Source organism: Glandiceps talaboti, chromosome 13, assembly GCF_964340395.1.
Source record: "Glandiceps talaboti chromosome 13, keGlaTala1.1, whole genome shotgun sequence".
Lineage (NCBI taxonomy): Eukaryota > Metazoa > Hemichordata > Enteropneusta > Spengelidae > Glandiceps > Glandiceps talaboti.
The window spans coordinates 22,195,394-22,211,928 of NC_135561.1; the positions used below are offsets into that span (position 1 = coordinate 22,195,394).

Sequence of the window (16,535 nt, forward strand, 5' to 3'; positions counted from 1 at the left end):
ACACCTTCCCATTTAATACATCAAAACCACAGCAGTATATTTATTTGAAAATTAATAAAATAGAAATCTTGTTGATATGTTTACATACTTAGATAAAACAAGATTTTATGTTTACATACTTAGATAAAACAAGACTTTATGTTTACATACTTAGATAAAACAAGACTTTATGTTTACATACTTAGATAAAACAAGACTTTATGTTTACATACTTAGATAAAACAAGACTTTATGTTTAAAGATAAAACAAGACTTTATGTTTACATACTTAGATAAAACAAGACTTCATGTTTACATACTTAGATAAAACAAGACTTTATGTTTACTAAGATAAAACAAGACTTTATGTTTACATACTTAGATAAAACAAGACTTTATGTTTACTAAGATAAAACAAGACTTTAGTACAAATTTTAGTAGCAAAATACTATTTCCATTAGTACTAAAATTTAACCAATACACATTATTATTTTATAAGGTGAGACCTTTTGATTATAAAGTGTCAGTCTTGACAAATTCAATTGTTCAGGCTAATTTCATCCCAGAACCCAACTTTATTTTAGAGGCTTCTGCTTGATACAATGTATCCATAGTTTGTACAAAGTGTCACAAATATTGATTTTAACAACTGCAGCATTCCAAACATATCAACTTTAATAACAAGTGATGTATACTACATAGTAATATTCATTGTATTAGTGATATAGGGTATACATCACTTGTTATTAAAGTTGATATGTTTGGAATGCTGCAGTTGTTAAAATCAATATTTGTGACACTTTGTACAAACTATGGATACATTAAAACAAATATCAAATATAAAGTAAAAGGTTTTTAAAAGACCTTCTGATGAATACTGATGCAATGAGTTACAAATTGTGGGTTGTTGCTATGGTAACAGGATATGCTGACTGGTCAGATATACTGACTACATTGTTTAACACTCACCTGTTAGACACAAGTATGACATATTGTCTAACATTCACAGGTGCCATTGTATAGGCTATGCTTATTGAGGCTTCATCCATTGACAGATAAGAAGACATCAATATGAATAGTATCAGTCTGTCATTTTCATATTTGATTTACATTATTTCACATCAAAATATACTAAAGTCTTCCTTCCACTTATTTTGAAATATAAAAATAATACCAAACCGACATGAGTGATTAACAGTACTAAGTCACATGCCATTTATCAAATTTACTATAGTGTGCCACTGTGATAAGTTTTCTCAGTCATTGGAGAACAAATCCATTAAATGGCTTTGATGTCATTATCATCTGCTGTGTGTATGTATGTATATACCCCACATCAACTGATTACTAAAGACACTAGCTATATAAAATGTCATTTAACTTGTGAATTGACACAAATTGTAGGATAAAATCCATCAAACACTTGTTGTCCCACACGCTCAGATTAGTAGCAATGTGACAACATAATTAGATTTCATCTAGGTGATTGGCTAGACACTCTCTTCCTTCAAGGTGATTGGCTAGATACTCCCTTCCTTCAAGGTGATTGGCTAGATACATGTACCCCCTTCCTTAAGTGGAGAAGATGTCTTAAGGCTAATAGAGGCATGTTTACTATTGGCATAGCTGACTATCAACTATTAGCATGGCTGACTCAAATATTAGCACAGCTGACTATCAAAAATTAGAATGGCTGACTATCAAATATTAGCAGAGCTGATTATCAACTATTAGCAGAGCTGATTATAAACTATTAGCAGAGCTGATTATCAACTATTATCAGAGCTGATTATCAACTATTAGCAGAGCTGATTATCAACTATTAGCATGGCTGACAACTTCATGTGTCAGCTGTATTAGTACATGGCAGCATTTTCTCTGCTTCTTTGCTGCATTTCCTGTACTTTCCCATGTTTCTTGTCACTTTTTCTTTCTTTTTCAATGTTCTTTTTTGCTTTCTCAATGGCTCTGTGTCTGTCTTCTTCTGCTTTCTTTCCAATTTTCTTTAGTCTCTCTTGTTCCTGTTTGATTTTGGAATTTATCTTGGCCTCATTGTTAACCTTAGCATAGATGTGTTCTGCTGAATCACCTCTCTTCATTTCACCTCTTGAGGGTGTTGAATCAACATCTTCATATACATGTTTGATATCAGTAGTATGGGTCCTGCCACCAACGGTACGCTGTACATCATCAGCTCCTGATTAGATAAAGATAATAATATAAATCTACTGGTTCTGCTGTGTTTGAAATATGAGTCAAACTGTTTAAAACTTCCATTGCTTTCCCCAAATGTTCTTTGATATTACTGGCACTGGTAAAATGATATTATTCTCCAATGCTGTTCTTCAATCAGCCGGGAAATACTCATGACCTAAGGGTTGTCACTATTCATGTACTGACTCATACATAGTGACAAAACACAGCTTTAATAGGTAATTCATATTTTCCTTGACTAAACGAAGACAAAAATTGGTGAATACCATCTAAAATGTCACTCAACAGATGATGGACTTTAGTCACAACTCAAGTTGACATGTGTACACATTTTTTCCAACTTCTGAACTTCAGTTCCAAATATACAAAATTCCCAGAATACAAACATGGCTATATTCAGACAAATTTTACTGAAGTTTCAGATTCAATTTGATATCTTACAAGGCTACACAATCTTGGCTATTGTATAATTCATGCACACCATCTCACCTAAAGTTCCCATGGTGTATCCATATAATTCATGGACTGTACACCATCTCACCTATGGCTTCCATGGTGTATCCATATAATTCATGGACTGTACACCATCTCACCTATGGCTTCCATGGTGTATCCATATAATTCATGGACTGTACACCATCTTACATATGGCTTCCATGGTGTATCCATATAATTCATAGACTGTACACCATATACCATCTCACCTGTGGCTTCCATGGTGTATCCATATAATTCATGGACTGTACACCATCTCACCTATGGCTTCCATGGTGTATCCATATAATTCATGGACTGTATACCATCTCACATATGGCTTCCATGGTGTATCCATATAATTCATAGACTGTACACCATCTCACCTATGGCTTCCATGGTGTATCCATATAATTCATGGACTGTACACCATCTCACCTATGGCTTCCATGGTGTATCCATATAATTCATGGTCTGTACACCATCTCACCTATGGCTTCCATAGTGTATCCATAGACTGTACACCATCTCACCTATGGCTTCTATGGTGTATCCATATAATTCATAGACTGTACACCATCTCACCTATGGCTTCCATGGTGTATCCATATAATTCATAGACTGTACACCATCTCACCTATGGCTTCTATGGTGTATCCATATAATTCATAGACTGTACACCATCTCACCTATGGCTTCCATAGTGTATCCATATAATTCATAGACTGTACACCATCTCACCTATGGCTTCTATGGTGTATCCATATAATTCATAGACTGTACACCATCTCACCTATGGCTTCCATGGTGTATCCATATAATTCATGGACTGTACACCATCTCACCTATGGCTTCCATGGTGTATCCATATAATTCATGGACTGTACACCATCTCACCTATGGCTTCCATGGTGTATCCATATAATTCATGGACTGTACACCATCTCACCTATGGCTTCCATAGTGAATCCATATAATTCATGGACTGTACACCATCTCACCTATGGCTTCCATAGTGTATCCATATAATTCATGGACTGTACACCATCTCACCTATGGCTTCCATGGTGTATCCATATAATTCATGGACTGTACACCATCTCACATATGGCTTCCATGGTGTATCCATATAATTCATAGACTGTACACCATATACCATCTCACCTATGGCTTCCATGGTGTATCCATATAATTCATAGACTTTACACCATCTCACCTATGGCTTCCATGGTGTATCCATATAATTCATGGACTGTACACCATCTCACCTATGGCTTCCATGGTGTATCCATATAATTCATGGTCTGTACACCATCTCACCTATGGCTTCCATAGTGTATCCATATAATTCATAGACTGTACACCATCTCACCTATGGCTTCTATGGTGTATCCATATAATTCATAGACTGTACACCATCTCACCTATGGCTTCTATGGTGTATCCATATAATTCATGGACTGTACACCATCTCACCTATGGCTTCCATGGTGTATCCATATAATTCATGGACTGTACACCATCTCACCTATGGCTTCCATGGTGTATCCATATAATTCATAGACTGTACACCATCTCACCTATGGCTTCCATGGTGTATCCATATAATTCATGGACTGTATACCATCTCACCTATGGCTTCCATGGTGTATCCATATAATTCATGGACTGTACACCATCTCACCTATGGCTTCCATGGTGTATCCATATAATTCATAGACTGTACACCATCTCACATATGGCTTCCATGGTGTATCCATATAACTCATGGACTGTACACCATCTCACCTATGGCTTCCATGGTGTATCCATATAATTCATGGACTGTACACCATATACCATCTCACCTAAAGCTCCCATAGTGTATCTGTTCAAAAATGATACCCATCTCATTATACCACACACAAGCCATTATACTGTTTTTGAATAGAAATATGGATTACATACCCTGGTTGTTCAACATCTCAATAACCACATTATTTTTCTTAATGTTAGGTATAACTATATTATTCCCCAATATTTGTCTTCATTCAGCTGGAAAATATTTGTGACCTAGGGAGTGACTCATAGTGATAAGGCCCCTTATGTCACTTGTATTTTCCTTGGCTGAGAGAAGAAAAATATTGGGGAATAAAATCCAATGATAATATAATACTACCGTTGATTTGGTGGAATGTTTATAAATATCTATTAGCCATTATAAGCACTAGACTTACCATCTTGTCTGTCATCATCTAGTGTATTAGATTGCCTCATTAGAACCACATTGGTTGCTGGGGTACTGTAGGTCAAAGAAGAAAGATAATGATTGGTTGCTGGGGTACTGTAGGTCAAAGAAGAAAGATAATGATTGGTTGCTGGGGTACTGTAGGTCAAAGAAGAAAGATAATGATTGGTTGCTGGGGTACTGTAGGTCAAAGAAGAAAGATAATGATTGGTTGCTGGGGTACTGTAGGTCAAAGAAGAAAGATAATGATTGGTTGCTGGGGTACTGTAGGTCAAAGAAGAAAGATAATGATTGGTTGCTGGGGTACTGTAGGTCAAAGAAGAAAGATAATGATTGGTTGCTGGGGTACTGTAGGTCAAAGAAGAAAGATAATGATTGGTTGCTGGGGTACTGTAGGTCAAAGAAGAAAGATAATGATTGGTTGCTGGGGTACTGTAGGTCAAAGAAGAAAGATAATGATTGGTTGCTGGGGTACTGTAGGTCAAAGAAGAAAGATAATGATTGGTTGCTGGGGTACTGTAGGTCAAAGAAGAAAGATAATGATTGGTTGCTGGGGTACTGTAGGTCAAAGAAGAAAGATAATGATTGGTTGCTGGGGTACTGTAGGTCAAAGAAGAAAGATAATGATTGGTTGCTGGGGTACTGTAGGTCAAAGAAGAAAGATAATGATTGGTTGCTGGGGTAATGTAGGTCAAAGAAGAAAGATAATGATTGGTTGCTGGGGTAATGTAGGTCAAAGAAGAAAGATAATGATTGGTTGCTGGGGTAATATATGTCAAAGAAGAACGATAATGATTGGTTGCTGGGGTAATATATGTCAAAGAAGAACGATAATGATTGGTTGCTGGGGTAATGTAGGTCAAAGAAGAAAGATAATGATTGGTTGCTGGGGTAATATATGTCAAAGAAGAACGATAATGATTGGTTGCTGGGGTAATGTAGGTCAAAGAAGAACGATAATGATTGGTTGCTGGGGTAATGTAGGTCAAAGAAGAACGATAATGATTGGTTGCTGGGGTAATGTAGGTCAAAGAAGAAAGATAATGATTGGTTGCTGGGGTAATGTAGGTCAAAGAAGAACGATAATGATTGGTTGCTGGGGTAATGTAGGTCAAAGAAGAAAGATAATGATTGGTTGCTGGGGTAATGTAGGTCAAAGAAGAACGATAATGATTGGTTGCTGGGGTACTGTAGGTCAAAGAAGAACGATAATGATTGGTTGCTGGGGTAATGTAGGTCAAAGAAGAAAGATAATGATTGGTTGCTGGGGTAATGTAGGTCAAAGAAGAACGATAATGATTGGTTGCTGGGGTAATGTAGGTCAAAGAAGAAAGATAATGATTGGTTGCTGGGGTAATGTAGGTCAAAGAAGAAAGATAATGATTGGTTGCTAGGGTACTGTAGGTCAAAGAACTGAGAAAGATAATGATTGGTTGCTGGGGTAATGTAGGTCAAAGAACTGAGAAAGATAATGATTGGTTGCTGGGGTACTGTAGGTCAAAGAAGAAAGATAATGATTGGTTGCTGGGGTAATGTAGGTCAAAGAAGAAAGATAATGATTGGTTGCTGGGGTAATGTAGGTCAAAGAAGAACGATAATGATTGGTTGCTGGGGTAATATATGTCAAAGAAGAAAGATAATGATTGGTTGCTGGGGTAATGTAGGTCAAAGAAGAAAGATAATGATTGGTTGCTAGGGTACTGTAGGTCAAAGAACTGAGAAAGATAATGATTGGTTGCTGGGGTAATGTAGGTCAAAGAACTGAGAAAGATAATGATTGGTTGCTGGGGTACTGTAGGTCAAAGAAGAAAGATAATGATTGGTTGCTGGGGTAATGTAGGTCAAAGAAGAAAGATAATGAATGGTTGCTGGGGTACTGTAGGTCAAAGAAGAACGATAATGATTGGTTGCTGGGGTAATATATGTCAAAGAAGAAAGATAATGATTGGTTGCTGGGGTAATGTAGGTCAAAGAAGAACGATAATGATTGGTTGCTGGGGTAATATATGTCAAAGAAGAAAGATAATGATTGGTTGCTGGGGTAATGTAGGTCAAAGAAGAACGATAATGATTGGTTGCTGGGGTAATGTAGGTCAAAGAAGAACGATAATGATTGGTTGCTGGGGTAATGTAGGTCAAAGAAGAAAGATAATGATTGGTTGCTAGGGTACTGTAGGTCAAAGAACTGAGAAAGATAATGATTGGTTGCTGGGGTAATGTAGGTCAAAGAAGAAAGATAATGATTGGTTGCTGGGGTACTGTAGGTGAAAGAAGAAAGATAATGATTGGTTGCTGGGGTAATCTATGTCAAAGAAGAAAGATAATGATTGGTTGCTGGGGTAATGTAGGTCAAAGAAGAACGATAATGATTGGTTGCTGGGGTAATGTAGGTCAAAGAAGAAAGATAACGATTGGTTGCTGGGGTAATGTAGGTCAAAGAAGAAAGATAATGATTGGTTGCTGGGGTAATGTAGGTCAAAGAAGACAGATAATGATTGGTTGCTGGGGTAATGTAGGTCAAAGAAGAAAGATAATGATTGGTTGCTGGGGTAATGTAGGTCAAAGAAGAAAGATAATGATTGGTTGCTGTGGTAATGTAGGTCAAAGAAGAAAGATAACGATTGGTTGCTAGGGTACTGTAGGTCAAAGAACTGAGAAAGATAATGATTGGTTGCTGGGGTAATGTAGGTCAAAGAAGAAAGATAACGATTGGTTGCTGGGGTACTGTAGGTCAAAGAAGAAAGATAATGATTGGTTGCTGGGGTAATGTAGGTCAAAGAAGAAAGATAATGATTGGTTGCTAGGGTACTGTAGGTCAAAGAAGAAAGATAACGATTGGTTGCTGGGGTACTGTAGGTCAAAGAAGAAAGATAATGATTGGTTGCTGGGGTAATGTAGGTCAAAGAAGAAAGATAATGATTGGTTGCTGGGGTAATGTAGGTCAAAGAAGAAAGATAATGATTGGTTGCTAGGGTACTGTAGGTCAAAGAAGAACGATAATGATTGGTTGCTCGGGTAATGTAGGTCAAAGAAGAAAGATAATGATTGGTTGCTGGGGTAATGTAGGTCAAAGAAGAAAGATAATGATTGGTTGCTGGGGTAATGTAGGTCAAAGAAGAACGACAGCTCCTTGACAATTTCAGGCATATTAGCATTAATATTTATATTATCTTCATGATTTCAAAATAGGAAGACATAGCTATTTGACCCTGAAGATGAAGATGAAGGTCAAATGTCAGTGTGTCATTAGAAGGCTCATCATTTATAACCATGACGAAGGCACTTGAATAGGGTCTCTATCTAGTGTTAACAGTTATCGGCCAAAATGAGATTATTTATGACAAATATGACCACCATTTTGCCATTATCGTGGGCACAACCCTCGCTACAGTAGCAAAATGGCGGCCATATTTGTCATAAATAATCACACTTTGCCCAATGACTCTTGAAGTTTAACAGATAGAGACCTCATTCAAGTTTCTTCACCTGTGTTATCAATCATGAGCTTTTTAATAGCACATTGACTTTTGACCTTGACCTCCATCTTCAAGGTCAAATAGCCATATTATTGTCAAAGTGTATATATATATATATCTTATATGCATGGACTGATTTCGACCAAACCTGGTACAAATGCCAGATGGTACTGTCTGCATAGTGTGATTATTTACGACAAATATGGCTGCCATTTTGCTACTGTCGCGAGGGTTGTAAAACCAAGTAATGTGCATATACCCTCTACAACATCTGATATTTGTCCCAGGTTTGGTTGAAATTGGCACATGCATATTGCATATTGGAGATACAGGTGGATATGGACAGAAGGATGGGCGGAAGGACAGGCGGACAGACGGGAGCCCAAAGTAGTAGCCCCCAAAGGGCAAAGCCAATCAAGCTGCGATCAGCCAATTCATGCCAGTTCATGCAAGAGATAATTTCATTCACAACCTGTAGTTATTGAAGTGTTAATTACAATACTTTTCTTGATTTTACAAGGAACTGAACCTGGGCTGAACACTAAAAGGCATGTATGCTACAAATAAGTATGACCTTTTAGCAGTGTGCTCTCCTGGACCACGACTCTGGAACTCAGGGATTGTGTTCATGGTGCCCCATACTACTCAGTGCAGTGCCTGTATACCAGCACTAAATTGACAATTTTTAATGAATCTTCCTTCATTCTTGCTTTATACTCTTTAACTCCTTCAAATGTTGGTTATCCTAGTGGTTTTGAATGAGACTAGTAACTTTTACACAAGCCTTTAGAATCACCTGTTTATATAGTTCCCGGGCTTAGAATCACCTATTTACATAGTTCCCTAGGCTTAGAATTGCTTGTTTACATAGTTCCCCAGGCTTAGAATTGCTTGTTTACATAGTTCCTCAGGCTTAGAATCACCGGTTTACATAGTTCCCCAGGCTTAGAATCGCTTGTTTACATAGTTCCCCACGCTTAGAATCACCTATTTACATAGTTCCCCCAGGCTTAGAATCGCCTGTTTACATAGTTCCCCAGGCTTAGAATCGCTTGTTTACATAGTTCCCCATGCTTAGAATTGCCTGTTTACATAGTTCCCCACGCTTAGAATCGCTTGTTTACATAGTTCCCCACGCTTAGAATTGCCTGTTTACATAGTTCCCCACGCTTAGAATCGCCTGTTTACATAGTTCCCCAGGCTTAGAATCACCTGTTTACATAGTTCCCCACGCTTAGAATCGCTTGTTTACATAGTTCACCAGGCTTAGAATCGCCTGTTTACATAGTTCCCCACGCTTAGAATCGCTTGTTTACATAGTTCCCCAGGCTTAGAATCGCCTGTTTACATAGTTCCCCACGCTTAGAATCGCTTGTTTACATAGTTCCCCACGCTTAGAATCGCCTGTTTACATAGTTCCCCACGCTTAGAATCGCCTGTTTACATAGTTCCCCAGACTTAGAATCGCCTATTTACATAGTTCCCCAGGCTTAGAATCGCCTATTTACATAGTTCCCCAAGCTTAGAATCGCCCATTTACATAGTTCCCCAGACTTAGAATCGCCTATTTACATAGTTCCCCAGGCTTAGAATCGCCTGTTTACATAGTTCCCCAGGCTTAGAATCACCTATTTACATAGTTCCCCAGGCTTAGAATCGCCTGTTTACATAGTTCCCCAGGCTTAGAATCGCCTGTTTACATAGTTCCCCAGGCTTAGAATCGCCTGTTTACATAGTTCCCCAGACTTAGAATCACCTATTTACATAGTTCCCCAGGCTTAGAATCGCCTATTTACATAGTTCCCCAGGCTTAGAATCGCCTGTTTACATAGTTCCCCAGGCTTAGAATCGCCTATTTACATAGTTCCCCAGGCTTAGAATCGCCTATTTACATAGTTCCCCAGGCTTAGAATCGCCTGTTTACATAGTTCCCCAGACTTAGAATCGCCTATTTACATAGTTCCCCAGACTTAGAATCACCTATTTACATAGTTCCCCAGGCTTAGAATCGCCTGTTTACATAGTTCCCCAGGCTTAGAATCACCTGTTTACATAGTTCCCCAGGCTTAGAATCACCTATTTACATAGTTCCCCACGCTTAGAATTGCCTGTTTACATAGTTCCCCACGCTTAGAATTGCCTGTTTACATTGATTCCCAGGCTTAGAATCGCCTGTTTACATAGTTCCCCCAGGCATAGTTCACGTTCAGTGCATGCATTTGTCAACACTTACTGTCCACAATATGTCTGCATGTACAAAAGTCATTCATTTATTTCACAGAATAAACAAAATTTAAATTGAATGCCTCTCTTAAGGGAATCACTAATTATGCAAATAACTCATTAAACTAAAAAAACTATGGTAACAGGCTTTGTTTTTGGACAAGCGTGCTTTCTTAGGTTAATGTATGTGCCAAATTATACGGAATTTGAAGAGTGCATGAAACTGCTTAATTACTGAATATCGTTCATTATTCAAAATACTCATTAAAGGTAAAAGTTGTAGGAACAAACTTCATAGGACAGGTGCGTATTATTATGGTTGATATATGTACCATATTATACGAAATTTGAAGCTTGCATTTTTAAGATACAACCTAGTTACCTAAAGTCATTAATTATACAAATGTTTCATTATTATTATTATGGTTGACATATGTACCATATTATACGAAATTTGAAGCTTGCATTTTTAAGATACAACCTAGTTACCTAAAATCATTAATTATACAAATGCTTCATTAAAACTGACTGTAAGCTACATCAAATATTTCATCGGACATATCCGCTTTGTTATGGTTAACATATGTACTAAATTATATTGAAATTCAAGTATGCAGTCTTATGATATAGCCTAATTACCGGAAATAATTAATTATGCAAATTATTCACTAAATCTTTAAACGAAAACAACTTTTATAGGAGATATGCACTCTGTTATGTTTAACGTATGTACTAAATTGTATTGAAATTGAAGTATGCAGTCTTAAGATATAGCCTAATTACCGAAAATCATTAATTATGCAAATTATTCATTAATACTGTATTAAGGTACATCAACTAACTTTATAGGACATACACAATTTGTTATGGTTAATGTATGTACTGAATTGTATTGAAATTGAAGTATGCAGTCGTAAGATATAGTCTAATTACCAAGAATCATTGATTTCATTAATATGCAAATTTCTCTAATTAAACATTAACAGATCTGGCTCAAAACCTAATCAGGTCTAGCCATTACCCTAAAGATTATATATTCCAAATTTCATTACAATTGAGCCAGCCGATTTTTAGAAAATGATGACACAGACACACACATGGACAGACAGACAGAGACAGACAGACAGAGAGACAGAGAAACAGACAGACATTCCCCTTTAAATACCTCCCGTACCTTTACGGGAGGTAATAAAACTATATACAGACTTACTTAGCAACACAAAATAAATAAAACTATATTAAGACTGTATTCAGACTTACTTGTTATACATATCAGATGATTTGGCACGGAAGTTCAATCTTCCTTTCTTTGACCTTTGACCTAGCTGTGCTTCATATGACAGCTGAGTTGAGTTAGTTGATGTATCATAACTGCTATCAGGGTGATAGTTTTCATTGGAGCTAAAAGTGATATTATCATGACCCTGGCTACCAGACAGTCCACCCGTAGACAAAGAACCAGTCTCATCATACAAGTTCCTAGTAAAATTAAAAGTTCACCTGGTTACCAACAAGATACTTTGGTAATCAAGAACACTGTGCATATTTGACCTTCAAGATAAGGGTCAAGTTCAAAGGTCAAGTTCTTATTAGAAAGATTGCAATTGATAACACTGGTGTAAACACATAAATAAAGTCTACATGTATTATCTATTCAAATAGTCATAAGGATGACAATTGGGGTATTCATTTTTAGTATATATATATATACAGTAAATATAAATTAGATTTTTAATTTATAAAACAAATTTACTACTTTTTCTACTTGATAAAAAACCAATGTGAAATAACATATACCAAATAATGCAATAAATTGTACAGCATTAAAAAAGTGGGTAAATGTTTATTATTGTATGTACAATAACAAACCTTTTACATCTCTTTGCAATTTATTGAGTTGCATAACTTGCGAACATGGACTTGGTATTTTTTCAAGTAAAAAAACATACCAAAGTTGTTTTGGAAATGAAAGTCTATTCCAGATGGCCCCTTTAAACTTCCTGTGTTAATGGGCAAATGTGATTTTTCATGACAAAAAATGACAACTATTTGGTCACGAAAGGTAATGAAACAAAATGATGCACATTTGCAGACTATAGCATCTGACATTTGTTGAAAGTTTGGTTGAAATTGGCCTATGCATAAGCGAGATACTTGTGGATACACACATGGTTGGATGCATGGACAGATGGGACCTAACATAGGAGCCCCCTCAGGCTTCACCAGTTAGGGGCTAAAAAGTAAGTCATGGAGGGTGCTCATTGGGTGCGTGCATGCCTGAGTGTGTATACTGAGTTTGTATACCAACACATTCACTCACTGTGTCTAGAATGAATGAAGGTGTAACAGTATGATTGATTCTTTATTGTGATACAAGCTGTATGCTCAGTGTGACAAGCTTTGGGACTCTAACTGAAGACTAAACTATTAAAATGGTGTTGTTACAATGTACCTGGTTAGATCCCTGGATTGAGACAATGGAATACAATCATGCATATCTTATCAGTGAAATAATAAAGATCAACTCTTTTGTATAGGATTACAGTTTTCTACTGTTCTACCAGACAACTGTTTTTATTATCCAAATATTAATTATAATGATCTCATATTTTATGATCTATTGGAAAGACATACCCTGTTGTAATCCACAGTTTATCTTTTCTAGCTTTACGTAGACCATGTGTTGATCTTTGTTTATGACATAGACAGATAGCTAAGACCAAAAGCAGCATTGCCAATGCTAACATAACACCAACAATGGCCCCTAGTATGCCTGGTGTGATGATAGTGTCATCATCATTACTGGTTCTATTCATCTCTTCAGGATCCAACAGATCTACCAAAACAAATCAAATCACAGTAAGTGAACTTATGTAATAAGCATTGTCAGTATTTGATTGGTTACCGTCAGTCAGCATTGTCAGTGTTTGATTGGTTGCTGTCAGTCAGCATTGTCAGTGTTTGATTGGTTACCGTCAGTCAGCACTGTTAGTGTTTGATTGGTTGCCTTCAGTCAGCATTGTCAGTATTTGATTGGTTGCTGTCAGTCAGCATTGTCAGTGTTTGATTGGTTGCTGTCAGTCAGCATTGTCAGTGTTTGATTGGTTGCCTTCAGTCAGCATTGTCAGTGTTTGATTTGTTGCTGTCAGTCAGCATTGTCAGTATTTGATTGGTTGCTGTCAGTCAGCATTGTCAGTATTTGATTGGTTACCGTCAGTCAGCATTGTCAGTATTTGATTGGTTACCGTCAGTCAGCATTGTCAGTATTTGATTGGTTACCGTCAGTCAGCATTGTCAGTATTTGATTGGTCGCTTCAGTCAGCATTGTCAGTATTTGATTGGTTGCTGTCAGTCAGCATTGTCAGTATTTGATTGGTTGCCTTCAGTCAGCATTGTCAGTATTTGATTGGTTACCGTCATTCAGCATTGTCAGTATTTGATTGGTTACCGTCAGTCAGCATTGTCAGTATTTGATTGGTTGCCTTCAGTCAGCATTGTCAGTATTTGATTGGTTACTGTCAGTCAGCATTGTCAGTATTTGATTGGTTGCTGTCAGTCAGCACTGTTAGTGTTTGATTGGTTGCCTTCAGTCAGCATTGTCAGTGTTTGATTGGTTACTGTCAGTCAGCATTGTCAGTATTTGATTGGTTACCGTCAGTCAGCATTGTCAGTGTCAGAGTTCTAAACAGCATGTTGATGTAGATTTTAATTGTAATGTGTCATTTGCATATTAATTACCTGGTAATGATGTTTGGTAACTAGGTAGTATCTTAAGGTTGTAAGTGCCAAATTTCACATAATTTTGTACATACGGTACATTAACACAAAGTAGTCATTTGTTATAAAGCTTAAAAGAGGTCACTGTTGGTTTTAGTTATAATAGCACTTTACATTTTTAATGATTTTTAGTAGATTGTAATGTGTTTGATTGATTGGTGTGTTACTATCTAACTTGTAGGGTTTTGAATAGATGAACAGAGACACAACTAACCTAGTAGAGTTTTGACTAAGATCTCTGATGTGTATGGTCCAACTCCACCACTGTTAGAGTAAGCCATCTTTATCCAATATTTAGTATTTTTCTGTAAACCATTCAATTTGTAGCTGTCTATACTAACTATTTGTAGTTCAATAACAGTATAGGAACTTTCATTGGATTGTCGATATGCTACAATGTACCCATCTATATCCTTCAGATCTCCGACCTGTCAATAAAAATATTAATTGATATGTCATTTCTACATGGAGTACAACAAAGAAAAACTGTAGCTACATTTCCAAATAATTTTGTTGATATGTATAGAATTTCCCACATTGAAATCATTGTTAGGAGATTACATATATAATTTATATATGACATAATTTGGACTCAGTTCATTTGTGACTTTCAATATCATTTTTCTCCATAACAGAAATGTAAAAAGAAAATTTGAAAAATACCTCCAATGGTTTTTTAGCACAACTGTACAGTTTTAAAAATATTATCCACATGCTGATCCATACTAGGTATAAGACTTCATTTGTTGAATGTTTATCCAATTGCCTATCCAGCCCTGTTGTTATCTTTATCATACTGACATTTGTTTGTTGCTAAGGGTGTGGTCATGGTTCCTAGGGCCAATTTTTTCAACATTTTAAAACAACATCTGCAGAATGACATGTCTAGAAACATCTCTGACTCACCAAATTTCAGCCCCATCAACTGAGTACATTTTGAGATGTAATTTGACCAAAATGCACATTATACACCCAGTTTGCATATCACTGATGAAATCATTACATGCTAAATAGTTTGCTATATACACATCTCCATAGGCATCCCCATTCAATTTCAGCCTGCGATGTGACATGATCATTTTGCTTTGAGCAATTTCTTAACTAGACACCAAAGGGAACGTCCCCACCAAATATCAAATAATTGGCCTAGCATTTTTTAAATTTGAGTCGAGCACAAACACACACACACACACACACACACACACACACACACACACACACACACACACACACACACACACAGATAGACAGACAATGCACCATGCCATAAGCACTACTGAACCTTATCAGTTCAGTTGTGCTAAAAAACTATATTCAATGCAACATTAAACTAACTCTTCGTAACAACTATCGACAAGTGAATAGAACTATCATAATTGACGAATGGTGGCTATGTGATGTGTATTGATCTATTGATAGGTGAAATCTATGTGATATGTATTGATCTATTGATAGGTGAAATCTATGTGATATGTATTGATCTATTGACAGGTGAAATCTATGTGATATGTATTGATTTATTGATAGGTGAAATCTATGTGATATGTATTGATCTATTGATAGGTGAAATCTATGTGATATGTATTGATCTATTGATAGGTGAAATCTATGTGATATGTATTGATTTATTGATAGGTGAAATCTATGTGATATGTATTGATCTATTGATAGGTGAAATCTATGTGATATGTATTGATTTATTGATAGGTGAAATCTATGTGATATGTATTGATCTATTGATAGGTGAAATCTATGTGATATGTATTGATCTATTGATAGGTGAAATCTATGTGATATGTATTGATCTATTGATAGGTGAAATCTATGTGATATGTATTGATTTATTGATAGGTGAAATCTATGTGATATGTATTGATCTATTGATAGGTGAAATCTATGTGATATGTATTGATCTATTGATAGGTGAAATCTATGTGATATGTATTGATCTATTGATAGGTGAAATCTATGTGATATGTATTGATTTATTGATAGGTGAAATCTATGTGATATGTATTGATCTATTGATAGGTGAAATCTATGTGATATGTATTGATCTATTGATAAGTGAAATCTATGTGATATGTATTGATTTATTGATAGGTGAAATCTATGTGATATGTATTGATCTATTGATAGGTGAAATCTATGTGATATGTATTGAT

At 36.3% G+C, this 16,535-nt stretch overlaps 1 protein-coding gene across 3 annotated transcripts in view; it reads right to left on the reverse strand.

Annotated features, from left to right (window-relative positions):
• Positions 1 to 743: 743 nt before the first annotated feature.
• LOC144444615 (contactin-4-like) overlaps positions 744 to 16,535 on the reverse strand; it is an 81,137-nt gene continuing 65,345 nt past the window's right edge. For all 3 annotated transcript variants that reach the window (XM_078134102.1, XM_078134103.1, XM_078134101.1), the window contains 5 exons: positions 14,585 to 14,798; positions 13,228 to 13,429; positions 11,854 to 12,072; positions 4,884 to 4,948; positions 744 to 2,176 (listed from right to left, as the gene is read on the reverse strand). In XM_078134102.1, coding sequence (XP_077990228.1) covers positions 1,836 to 2,176; positions 4,884 to 4,948; positions 11,854 to 12,072; positions 13,228 to 13,429; positions 14,585 to 14,798 — 1,041 coding nt within the window. In that variant the 3' untranslated portion in view covers positions 744 to 1,835. The remainder of the gene's footprint in view (positions 2,177 to 4,883; positions 4,949 to 11,853; positions 12,073 to 13,227; positions 13,430 to 14,584; positions 14,799 to 16,535) is intronic.